Source organism: Oryx dammah, unplaced genomic scaffold (genome assembly GCF_014754425.2).
Source record: "Oryx dammah isolate SB20612 unplaced genomic scaffold, SCBI_Odam_1.1 HiC_scaffold_27, whole genome shotgun sequence".
Taxonomy (NCBI): domain Eukaryota; kingdom Metazoa; phylum Chordata; class Mammalia; order Artiodactyla; family Bovidae; genus Oryx; species Oryx dammah.
In genome coordinates, this window is record NW_024070211.1 from 10,274,419 (window position 1) to 10,287,055 (window position 12,637).

Sequence of the window (12,637 nt, forward strand, 5' to 3'; positions counted from 1 at the left end):
TTCTTCTTCTCACTCACACTGGGATGTGACCTGCCCCTGCCCACAGCTCCCTCTGCCTGGAACCGCCCTTCCCCCAGTCTCTTGTGTGTCCACATCTTGCCTATCCTTCAAGGTTGAGCTTAGATGCAGCTTCTTTCACAGAACCTCAAAATCCATTTAAAATGTCAGACCCAGACAGAGCTGTGGGGAGCATCCAACCACTCCGTCATCTTGCGGGTGGGGGATCAGGGGCATGGGGGACCCGCAAGGCAGAGTATCCAGGATCCAGGAGGGTGGGGTGCTGGGTTCAAATTCCAACTCTGCTGTTTCCTACCCGTGGATTCCCTGGGCAACCTTTGGAGCTGCACCTGCATTCCGAGAGATTCGAATCGCTGATGGAAGAGGCAAGTACCCTGACCCCTCAGGCTGCTGTGAAGGGCCAGTGAGGCTGTGTTGTACAAATGGCCCAGCACGAATACATGTCCCTTTTCTTACCAAGGGACAGAGAGGTGACTTCGGGGCCATGGCCCACCTTCCTGGTGCACGAGGCTTGCTTTTCCCTACCATCTCATGCCCAGACGCCTGAGGCTCTTTGTGGGCTTGTGTTGGCTTCCATGGGCCCTCGAGGACAGGGGCCGTACCTGGCATGGGGACAGGCATCAGAGGGTAGGTGGGGGTGATGCTCAAGATGCGAGGTTGACCTCAGTGACTGCTCCCGCACCCAGCTCTGGGTCAAAAGGGCTCGCTGCCCTGCTGGTGAATGAGTGTGTCACTGTCCTCCTTGTTTAAGCCCTCTGTTGACAGTGACTCTCCCACTGTTAACTCTTCTTCCTTACCATTCTCCTTCCCTGCATCCCCAACACTTCCTCACTCCCCACAATGCTTTTAATCAGTCCTTGGCACTGGGAGTGGGGGCTGCCCAAGATGAGGGCGTATGTGCCATCCTGGGTGAAGAAGGGGGGACAGCCTTCCCGCCATCACGGTCCAAGCCAGCACCATTGCTCGCCTGAGCTACCGCTGCTGGTCTCCCTCCAACACCTGCCTGGTGCACCGCCACCCGCGGTACCCCAGCTCAGAACCCTTCAATGGTTTCCCTTTGTCTTCGAACAAACTTCAAAATCCTTCCAATGGCTGCATGATCTGGCCCTGCCTCCTCACCCCGTCATTAGTGTTACTGTCTTCCCATCAGGTGGTCAAAGCTGAGCTGCTTTTGGCTTCCAGGCTTTACCCACTGCCGTTCCCTCTGCCCCCCTCCCTATCTAGCTGACGCGCCCTCGTCTTTCAGACATCAGCCTCAGCACCTGGCCAGCCGGCTGCAGACCTTTGCAGCCTCTGACCTTTACTTCTCTTGCATGGTCCTTCCTATGTCCATAATTACCAAATACTTTGTATTCTTGTTTCCTGTCTTTCCCTCTAAACTGGAAGCCCCCTGAGGACCAGGAGCTCACTGTGGTGTTCACTGCTGTGTCCCCAACACCTGGCAGGCAGTGGGTGTTGGACGGATGTCTCTGGAACGACTGAGTGCCTCGGTCTGAGGACTAGCGCTGTCAACTCCCAGCTCTGAGTGGGGAGCGGGCCAGAATGTGGGGCTGGATGGTGTCCCAGTTCCTCCTGCGTTCAGGCCTCACTGGGTGGTTCCATTATGTATCTCACTGAGCCGTGACCTGCCCAAACACCCAGCCCCCACACCGGTTTATTTTCCCACCCAGAGCCCCTGAGGAAAGGTTTTCAGATTATTTCACATTTTCTGGATTATCCATGAGACATCTTCCCTCCAGTGAGAAGGATCAAGAGTTTGACATTTTAAACCCTAAGCAGCTTCTCCCTGGCCTGCTTTAGATCTGTGGCTCTGCTGCTTGCAATGAGGTGCATGGGGAATGGAAGGCCATTTTAATCTTGGTTTGGCTTCATTACGAGGAAAAATATGCTGCCCCCAAGAAAGTCTGGTCCATTCTCTATGCCATGGAGAATTTCAAGAACCCAAGAGATTACCAAAGTCAATTTCCTTCAACAGATGGGGAAACAGAGGTTGGGGGGATGGGGAGAAAGAAGGAGGGGCAAAAGCTTTATCAATGGCACGTAGCAAGTTGGCCAGTTGAGGAATGGTCTTTCCCCAGGCCTCCTGACTCCCACGTGCTGCCCTTTGCCATCTCCATGCACCAAGGGAGCTGAGATCAGGCGGAGAGGGGGTAATAAGTTTCCACTGACATGACTTCAGGACCCTGAGTCACCTTGGCCTCGAATGGCCTCCCTCGAGCAGAGATGGGGCTTTCCAGAAGCCCTGTCATTCCTTCTCAAAGAAAAGACATTCCCAGGAGGCTGCAGCAGTCACAGAGGTGTGGGACGCGGTGAGAGGCTCAGACAGACCCCCCAGCCCACTCCATCTCTATGCACCATGTCCAGGTCAATTCTGCGACAGGTCTGTACCAAGAGGGGGAAATGAAGGGCCACTAAGGGCTGCATTTCTGGAGCAGGCTGTTCCATCAAGAAAATGATTCCTTCAACTCTGTCCCCTTAGACCATTTTGGGGGCATTTCCCCCTCTTTTATTTTCCTTTTCTTGAACACAAAATCTTAAAGAATACTGAAGGAGGTGACAGTACCTGATAAAACAATATCGAAATACCTAACAATACTTAACTGAATTCTGAAGGAATGAATTTGGTTTCAGGAAAGGGCCTGGGATTTTTTAAGCAGGCAACATCCTTCCTGGGGACAGACCCATTGGCTGGAGGTTCCCAGACAGTGAAATCCCAATACCCCTGTAGAATAATAGCCTTTGGGGTACCCTGCGAGGCCAGAAAAGGACATCCTAGCCACACCCTCAGCCTGGCCTTTGTCAGACTGCATCTTGAATTAAATGAAGTTCCCAGGGAGACAAGAAAGCCAGCAGGATCAGTATCCTGGATGGGCCTTTGTGGGTAATTATCCAACCTGCTTTCTTCCTTCATCTGTCTTACGCAGTGATGCAAACACCCTCCCTTACAAGAGGTCAAGTGAGGAGTGTGTGCTGGGACTCGGGTGGTCCCTGCTCAGGACCGAGCATGGCTAAGGGGAATGGACACCTGATGAACCAAACCAGTCGGCCCCACCCAGTCTACGGTCCTCCAGCCATTTAAAAAATGGGACCCCTGAATGTCTAAGCCCCAGGCTGGGTTCCCTGCTCAAGCACTCACCTCCTCCCTAAGACTGTTTCCAATAGCTAACGCCAGACCCCCTGAATCCCAACTCCCTATTCTGTTGTTGGGTCCCCAGTCTTGCCCTCAAGTCCTTCTGGCTCGAGGCCATCCTTCTGCCCCCTGCCCAAGCTCTAACATCTTCACGCCTCCCCAGCCCCAGCCCCCAGGCTTCTTCTGCCCACTGCACCCACATCCTCAGACTCACCCAGGAACAAAACCTCGAGGTCCAGTCGGCACTTCAGTTGGCACTACAGGGAGGTGACGGTGAATGTGTCCTCAGGGTGAGGTTCCGCCATGGGCCCCAGGAAGCCGCTCTTGGGGCCCCCACCCAGGCCGGGATGCGCCTGCGGCATAAAGCCTGGATACCTGTAGGCGGTATCCTGCAGGGGCAGCAGCGAGTCCCTCGGCACGGGGGACAGGGTCAAGTCACTAAGAAGTGGGCAGCCATAGCCAGCAGCGGCTGCAGCGGGGCCACGGGGTGGGCCGGGCGGCCGGGCCATCTCCAGCGGCTCCTTGTCGGCCTTGGGTGTGGCCGGTGGGCTAGCCAGGTGTGGGGCACTGAGGCATGCAGCCTCCGTCCTGCCCAGGAAGTCAGCCAGCAGCCCCGAACCCACCTTGCCTTCGTAGGGTGGGCTGCGGGCAGCTGAGCCTGGCGGGTACCAGTACGCTGCACCCTTGCAGCTGGGGGAGTCGTAGTGAGGCTGGCCCAGCGGCAGGTCCCGGCAGCTCAGGTGGGCCTGAGCTGCAGCCGCGTGGCCCAGGCTGGCCCCCTGAAGCCCATGCTTGAGGGGCTCACAGGCAGCCAGCTTTGTGGGTGGCGGCCGCAGCTCTTCCTTGAAGCCCAGGGTGGGTGAGCAGGTAGGCGAGTACGCCTTCTGCAGGCCTGCGTCAAACACCGTGGGCGGATGGGCCAGCGGCGGGAAATGCTTGCCATCCAGCTCAGGGGCCCCCAGGCTAGGTGAGTCGCAGTGGAAGCCTTGGTTGAACGTGCCGTCGGACGGCGTGGATGGGTTCATGGAGTAGGGTCCCATGAAGTCACAGGGGTCACGCTCGCCCACGCTGAAGGCCCTCGACTGGGAGGGCAGCGGGGACATGCTGCTGTCCCCACTGTAGTAGTCCAGGCCGAGGTCCGGGCTGTCCTGGAACAGGGGGTTGACGGGCTGCGGCTTGGGGATGAACTTGGCTTTGGCCGCCGCCCCGCCCCGCTCCTTCTTGGCCGAGCAGGCGCCACCACCTCGGCCACCCCGAGGCTGCCGGGGCCCGGTGCTCCGTTTGGACGGGTAGCCTGAGGCAGTGGCCGAGGCGGACGACGGGAAGCCCAGATGCGAGGCCTCGAACAGGTCCACCTTCTTCCGCCGTCCACGGCCCGGCTTGGAGCTGCTCTGGAAGAGGACGCTCTGGTTCCAGTTGTAACCAGGGGCGGACGAGGCCTCGTTCCAGTCCATCATCAGTTTCTCCAGGCTGGACAGGCTCGACTGCCCCTCGCTGCTCGAGGCCTCGCTGTTGGCACGCCGGAAACCGCCGCCCACCGGCTGATTGAATTGGGTGCTGTCGGAGGAGGACTCGGAGAAGGTCTCGGACACGGCCGTCTGCTGCTTCACCTTCTGCGGGGTGTAGTTGGAGATGTCCAGGATCACGTTGGGCTCGCTGACGTGGCAGTCGAAGCCAGGATTGTAGAGCTGACTGAAGGCCTCCGAGGCCCAGTCCAGGCCTCCGTAGCCCTGCCGGAAAGGCCACTGAGAAGCCCCCACAAACTGCCGACAGTTCTCAGGCGAGGGCTGGAAGGACGAGGACGACGAGGAGGCGGCGGAGGTGGCAGAGGCCGTGGTGCCCTTGGGCACCATGTAGCCACCAGGCGAGACTGTGCTGGCCCGGCTGTCACAGCGCAGAGGTGTGGGGGCTGAGCCAGAGAAGGGGGCCCCCTCGGAGCTGTTGAAGAAGGAGGCCTTGCTTGGTGGCAGGCAGGGCCCACCAGCGGGCGGGGGGGCGTAGCCGGCGCTGTGGGCGCTGCTGGGCGAGGCAGGTAGGCTGCTGCCGCTGCCGTACGCAAAGCTGCAGTCCTTGCTGTTGGCGCAGTCCTGGCCGGTGAAGGGCTTAGCCGGGGCAAACACGCTTTGTCCAGCCCCATAGCCGCCATACTGTGGCGGATAGGTGTTGGTGGGCGGGTGGGTGGTAGGTGAGCGGGCCACAGCGGAAGGTGGGGGTACCAGCTTGGGGAAGGTCTCTGCAGCCCGGCAGTCTGAAGCAGCCGGGGTGAGCCCATAGCTCGCTGCCCGGCCGGGTGGGAAAGTCTGGCGAGCGGGCAGCACCGGCTGGAAGGAGGGCTCAGCCCCAGCCCCGCCGCTGCCCACGGCCACTGGGCTGGCCTTGGCTCCCCGGCTGGGGAAGGTGGCCAGGCCCCGCTGGGCAGGCAGGGCGCTGGTGGGGGGCCCTGCGTAGGTGCCTGATGCCTTCCGGGACTCGGGCCGAGAGGCCGAGAGGGCAAAGTCCAAGAGGTCGGAGGAGTCGTCGGAATCGAGCAGGGAGCGGAAATAGCCGGTGAAGAGGTTTTGGCGCTCCTGGCTGAGCTCGGCCTGGCCCGTGGGCGCGGCCGCGCTGTAGTAGCTGCCACGGCCTGAAGCCCCGCTCTCTAGCCCAGTGGAGGCAAAGGCCCGGGCCTCGGTCCCCTGGAACCCACAGTTTCGGCCAGCCTGCCCGCCTGGGTGCCCGTGGTGAGGGGCCCAGCCGCCACCCTTGTCCCCAGCCCACTCAGTGCCTGCCTCCCCAAAGCCGGGGCCACTGGGCACCTGCTCCGGGAACAGAGTCCCGTTCTTCCGGGACCGCCTCTTGCGTTTTGGCTTCCCAGTCACGGCGTCCACCTCCCCCCGGCCTCGCTTGCGCGGGTGCCCCAGCTCAGTGAGGCCGGGGCCCCCGACCCCCGCGGCTGCCACGGCCACCACCTTCTTCTTCTTGCCAATGCCCTCAAAGAAGTCACTGAAGGAGCACCGGGCGGCCTTGGCTGCGTGGCCCCCTCCCCGGCCACCGAAGCCGCCCGCTTTGCCACCTCGCCGGCGAAAGCCCTGCACGCGATGCAGGAAGTGGGAGATGCTCTGGGTGTCGGGCGCCTGGTGCACGGACTCGGGTTCGCTGGGCGTCCAGCAGCGGGGTGGGGAGCACCGCCCAGCGCACTGGCTCTGGCGGTTCAGGAAGGCCAGCTTGGCGAGGACGTCTGAGTACTCGGCCTTGCTGTCGTTGGCGTCCGCCGCATAGGATGGCTGGGGGGACGCCAGCTTCTGCTTCCGCCGCCGGCGCTTCTTCACCTCTGGCATGGCCATGCTGGCTGCTGCCACGGTGGCTGCCTCGGCTGCCACCACCACCGGCTCCTTGGGCTTGCCGGGGCCCAGCAGCAGGTTCTTGGGAGGGCGGCCGCGCTTCCGCTTGAGAATAATGGGCATCTCGCCGGGTGGGAAGACCACTACCACGTTGCGGCCGTTGTTCTTCATCTTCAGCAGTGGGGTGGGCTCCGCTGACACGCGCAGGCCCAGCTCCTTGCCCTCCACGCTCAGGCTGCTGCTCAGAGACGACACCTTGTATGTGGTCTTGTTTCGCCGTCCCAGGGACACGGGGATCTTGGCCATCTTCACCACCATGCGCCGGACACCCCGGCACTTGCTTTTTCGGGGAGGGACCACCGGGGTCTGGGAGGCTTCGGGCTCCAGCTCTGGGATGGGGACTGGCCCGGGCAGGGCAGGAGGCGGAGGCGGAGGCGGCGGGGGCGGCTCCACCAGGGCAGCAGCCAGCCCGGTGGGCATAGGCAGGGGCAGCAGGCGGCCCTCAGGGCCGGCGTCTGCCTTGCGTCCCCGTCCGGCTTTCCGTCGGCGACACAGGATCTTTGGCCTATCAGTGCGCCGCAAGGCGTATTTGGGGTGACCCTCAGGCCCCGGAGGGCCATGGGGTGAGCACAAGTCCAGGCGCAAGGGCTCGGCCAGTGGGCAGGGTCCCAGGGGCTGCTGGGGCTCCAGGCGGCGGCCGGGGACGTCAAGCAACTTGGGCAGGGGGTCAAGTGCCTGCGGGTCAAGCAGCTGCGACTCCAGGGAGTCGGGCAGGGTGTCCAGAGCCTGTAGCGCCAGGCTTGGCAACCCCAGAGGATCAGCCAGGGGCTGCAGGGGCGGCAGCTCCAAAGCTTCCCCGAGCGGCTCTAGAGCCTGCGGGTCCAAGAAGCGGGGTTGGGTGTCCAAGAGCTGAGGCTCAGGCTCAGGCGATGGTGGCTCGAGGGCCTGGGCCTCCAGCAGCTGGGCCTCGGGGCAAGTGAGGGAGGCCAGCTCACTAAGGATGTCGGCATCAGCAAGTTCTGAGTAATCGGGCCCGTCGGGCTCAGGCTCTGGTGGCAGACCCGTGGCTGCGGCCGTGGCTCCGGGACTGTGGCCTTGGCCAGGCTGGGGGCTATCCCGAGGCTCAGGCTCAGGCTCATACAGCGGGTGGCTGGGCCTCTCGGACTTGGCGTGGGGGGTGGCCCGCTCCTCCGGGCTGCGGATGCTGTTGGCCAGGCTAGGTGAGGAGAAGAAGCTGTACTGCAGGTCCCCGGGGGGCGGGGCGGGGGGGCGGCTGAGCCGGAGACCGCCACAGTCCAGGTGCACGCCGCTGTGCTGCAGGTCCTGGGAGAGCCGGGTCAGGTCCTTCATGATGTCGATCAGCTGGACCACTGGACGCAGGGTCGCCCGCCCGTTGTCCCAGCGCCTTCGGGAGCTGCTGCTACTGTCTCCCGCGGGTGTGGGGCAGCGGGCCTGGGAGACAGGACGGGCTGCCCTCGGGGGCAGCGGGTCGTCCCCCTTGGCAAGGACTGGTGGGCGCCGGGTGCTGGGGTCCCGGCGTGGGGGTGGGCGCGGGTTCTCGGAGAAGGTGTGGGCGAAGGCCTTGTCGGGTGGGCTGGCAGGGGGCCGGGCAGGAAGCAAGGGCCGGGGGGTGGGGGGGCCGCCGGGGTAGTACTTGGGCTCCCGGAGGTAGTCAGGAGAGCTGCACACGGCACTGGAAGTCACCACCAGGCCCTGGGGCTTCACACGCATCCTGACCTTGTCCTCCGAGGGCCGCCGGGCGGGGCCGGGACTGACATGAGGGTGCGAGAAGCCGGGACCAGGACCTGCTGGGCGGGACAGGCAGCAGGTCCCTCGTTGAACACCCAAGCCCCCATCAGCTTCCCGTATCCCCTGTGGCCCCCTGCACCCCTCTCCTGAGTCCCCTCCCGAAGCCCAATACCTCTGGCGACCTTCAGCATTTCCTAAGTCAGCACGTGCACCGTGAACCCCCATGGGCCCCAGTTCCACTTCCTGATAGTGCCTCCACTTTTGTCTAGACCCGGGCTGAGGACTAGGGGAGAATAATTCACCTGCTTTTGAGAGGGATGCTCATGAACAGGGTGGAGCAACCACTCCAGATCACATTTAAGGGCCTGGAGGTCCTGTCAAGGACATGGCCTCTTCCTTCTTGCCCCGTCCCCCAGGTGAACCCTGGTCACTCACCCTCGGCTCTGCCGCCTGGGCTGTCACACTGGAGATCTCTGTGGGTAATAAGACAGACAAGAGGCCACCTCAGTGGTCTGGGAGCCATAGCCCAACCACTGCCCCCCTGCCCACAGGGCCCCATCTCCACCCCCACCCCAAGCCCAGCTCCCCAGGAACTCTGGCTGACCTGGAAGAGAGAGGGCCCCCGTGCCTGGGGGCTCTGCCAGTCGCTGGCTGTCAGCTGGGGGTGTTGTGAAGCAACTTTGGCCTGAGCCCAGGCCTCGGGGCGTGGACAGCGCCTGGAAAGGACCATCGCAGCTCAGGTTTAGTGAGCACCTACTGGGCGCCAGGCACTGGGCTGGAAGCTGTCCAGGCATCGTTTCATTTAATTCTTCATATCAATCCTGTGAGGTAGGGGCTATTAATAACCCCATTTTGCAGATGAGGAAACGGAGGCTCAGAGATGAAGTAACATTCATTCATTCATTCATTCATATACTCAGTATTTGTGAAGTGTCTACTGAGCACAAACACTGGGTAGACAAACACTGATGAGACAATCATAAGTGATGTGATTATTAGTGGGATAAGAGTAGCAGAGAAAAACTGAAGAGCGCCTGAGGTCCAAGATTCAACAATCATACCAGGAGTCAACAACAATAAAAGTTCGTGTCCTGGGGGCACTTTCTCTGTTGCCAAACACTGGACTAAGTGCATTATATGGATCATCTTACCTAACCCCCCCTGCAAACCTGAAATCAATACAATTACCACCCTCACTTTTACAGTCGAGGAAACCACCCACTGGAAGGTGGTAAGCACCATGAGGGCAAGGATTTCCGCCCTGCTGTCCAGTGTATCCCCCAACACCACGACCCAGAAATGTGCTTCAAAAAATATCTACCGAACAAACGAATGAATGAGGCACGCAGATCAATCAGCCTTTCTCCATAAGGCTCTCTCTCATTCTTCCCCAGACCCCAAAGTGGGACCCAGGTAGGATGTGGAAGGAGGGAGGAAGATTAAGAATGTGAAAAGGGACATTCTCCGCTCCCCTGCCACCTCTAGCCTTGGCTCGGCCCTGCCACGTACTTTCAGAGCCCCCTTTATTTCCCTTTCACAGTATTTATCAGGACTGCAGTCAATTACTTGTGTGACTGGCTGTTCAGTGTGTCTTCTCCTGGAGTGTGGGCTCTCAGGGTCAAGGACCAAGTTTGTCTTGTCTACCGTTATATCCCCTGGCCCCAGGGCCTGGGCTATAGATGCTACGTAAACATTTACTGAGCAACTCCCTGAGCTAGTCGGGCTGAGTTGGGATTTAGATCCAAGCAAGTCCGACTCCCAAAGGAGCCCGGGGACTCAGGGCCCTGGCTGATCCCCAGGAGCTGGTTTAGGGGAGCAGGAAGCTGAATGGGCCCTGATCACTGGGAGGATCACTTTATACTCCACAGGAAAACAGCAGAGCTGACTTGGGGACAGTGGTGTGGGCGGGGCCACTTGTCCACGACCCTCTGGTGGGCAGCAACATGCCATCTACAAAGCACCTCAACATATATGACCCACTGCATCTTCAGTGAACCAGGGAGACGTGGATTATTACCTCCATGTTACAGAGGAAGCAAGTCCAGAGCAGTTGTATAACTTGCCTGAAGTCACATAGCTGCTAAGTGGCAAGATTTCTAATTCTGCCAAGTCCAAAGCCTCCTTCCACTCCCAGCTCTTGCAATGCTCCTCTGGCCACTACTGAAAGTGCTTCTTCTAGAGCTGTGGTCTAAATTAAGGCTGGGAGGAACCTTAAAATCACCTAACCCTTGGGCTTATAAACACTGGGCCTGGGGAGCTGTGTAACCTTCCAGATATCCAGACCCTAGTCCAGGGAGTCTGATTCACAAATCTGAAGGGACATCTGGGAATCTGGTGGGGTTTTGTTTTGTTTTGTTTTGTTTTGGCTGTACTGTGCAGCCTGTGGGATCTTGGCTCCCCAACTAGGGATCGAACCTGTGTCCTCTGTGGTGGAAGCACGGAGTCTTAACCACTGGACCACCCTGGAGAAGGGGAAGGCTACCCACTCCAGTATTCTGGCCTGGAGAATTCCATGGACTACATCCATAGGGTTGCAAAGAGTCAGACACGACTGAGCGACTTTCATTTCACTTCACTTCACCAGGGAAGGCCCTGAGAATCTGCATTTTTCATCAGCTCCTCCCAGTGGGTACACTGTTCCAGTGTCACCTCATGCCCCTCCCACTTTTCAGACAAGGAAACTAAGACCGGAAGAGGGAAACAGACTTTGCCCAAGACCACAAGATAGCATGGGGAGGGGGGGCCCCAGCGTGTTGCTCATCCAAGCAGAACACCCCCCCGTGTCTCTTCAGGTCCCAGGCCGCAGCTGCTCCTCACTGTCCCATTTACTAGATCACTTCGGGTTCTGTTCTCTCTCATGCCCGCCTGCAGACTGTGGTCGGGCCCCTTCTAGGCCAGGCCCTCTCTGCTTCAAGAATCTCACCGCTGCTCTTGCGGGAAGAACTGTGAGTAAGACACTCACGAAGGAGGGAAGGGGCTCAGACTCTGGAATCTCCAGGTCCTATTTCCAACAGCCCGCCTGACCCGTGGCTCCCACTGCCCTCTTGGAGATGCCTACCACAAGCCACCGCCCCTCTCTCGATGAGGGTGGGGCTCACCAACCCTCCCTACTCTGGAGACCTCCCACTGGGGGCCTGAGGGTGTGACCTTGGCAGAAGAGACAAACCGCCTCTCCAGCGGCTGCTTCTGTTCCACCCACCCGTGAAGACCTCTGGGCGCGCCGTCCTGCCAGACCTCCTGACTGTCCGCGGCCTCCAGGATCTGAGGGAAGCAACTGGCTCCCCTCCCCACCACACCCAGGCAGACGTTTTCTTGGACCCCCTCCCAAGGGTACCACCTATCCCCACGTCTGTGAACAAAGTCGCAAAGGGTCCACTGTCCATCGTCTGTCTGCTTCTGGGTCAGTGTGTCTTGAGCCTGCCTGTGGGGACACCCGCCGGCTGGGAGGGGGGCTGGGGGCCCCAACCTGCTGCGCACAGTGCCGGGAAGGGCCAGCCCACATCCTTGAGTCCCCAGCCCCACCCTCCCCCGCTGCGGCTCTGACCACCCCACCCCTTCCCCAGCCAGCCTCCCCCTCCCCCACCCGCAGCCTCCCCAGGGGAGCCGGGCTGCCAGCCCCAGCTCTCACTTCCGGCCTCATGACCCTCTCTCCAGCCTCCTCCCTACCCCCACCCCCCAACCCCACACACACCATTTCCCTCCCAGCCCAGACCGAAGGCCCAGGGATGTCCTCAAATGGAAAACTCAAAGGGGGCTATCACTGCTGCAGTGAAACCTCCCCCCAGTCACCTCCCTTGGGGGGGGGGGGGCCTTCATTTCCCGGGATTTGGCCCCCCCCCCACTCAGGAACTATGCATCACCCCCTCTTCTCAATTTCCTTCTCTACAGCCCCCCTCACACCCACCCCTGAAGATCTTCCAACCTGACTCCGAACCAGAATCGTTACCAAAAAAATAACAATGATGAAAATAGTAACGGGCAGCTGTCACTTATTTGGCATGTAAACGGAGGCTCAGAGAGGTTAAGCAAAGCCCTTAAGGACAAACAGCCATGACAGGGAAGAGTGTCTGCACTTGGGTTTGCTGAGCTCCTCTGAACCAAACTTCCCCACTGTCCAGAGAGTCAGCCCCCTTCCCTGCAGCTTCCTTGAACTGTCCTGGTCCCAACGACCAGTTCTAATTTTTGACTTCTAAATCCACCCCCTCCTCTCAGTTTCTTCACCCCTCCCACCTAGGTCATTCAATGCACTACCCTCCCTCGCCACTAGGTGTCCCCTTAGAGCCACTGATGCCCCCAAGGGGAGCAAGCCCCGCCCCGCCCCCTGGAATCATCAGGGCCACCCCCCCAATAGCACAGCACACCCCACCCCACCCTACCCCCAGCCACACAGAGCTCCTTTGTGCAGCCCTTGCCCACCCCC

General features: G+C 60.4%; 1 protein-coding gene across 7 annotated transcripts in view; it reads right to left on the reverse strand.

Annotated features, from left to right (window-relative positions):
- Positions 1-12,637, reverse strand: part of AHDC1 (AT-hook DNA binding motif containing 1) — a 64,958-nt gene that overhangs the window by 7,063 nt on the left and 45,258 nt on the right. For 4 of the 7 annotated variants that reach the window (XM_040229720.1, XM_040229726.1, XM_040229721.1 and 1 more), the window contains 3 exons: positions 8,822-8,933; positions 8,653-8,690; positions 3,363-8,273 (listed from right to left, as the gene is read on the reverse strand). In XM_040229720.1, coding sequence (XP_040085654.1) covers positions 3,406-8,199 — 4,794 coding nt within the window. In that variant the 5' untranslated portion in view covers positions 8,200-8,273; positions 8,653-8,690; positions 8,822-8,933 and the 3' untranslated portion in view covers positions 3,363-3,405. Of the gene's footprint in view, positions 1-2,210; positions 2,401-3,362; positions 8,274-8,652; positions 8,691-8,821; positions 9,053-12,637 lie in introns of all 7 variants that reach the window. The other 3 variants (XR_005719146.1, XM_040229724.1, XM_040229725.1) reach the window with 3 other exon arrangements.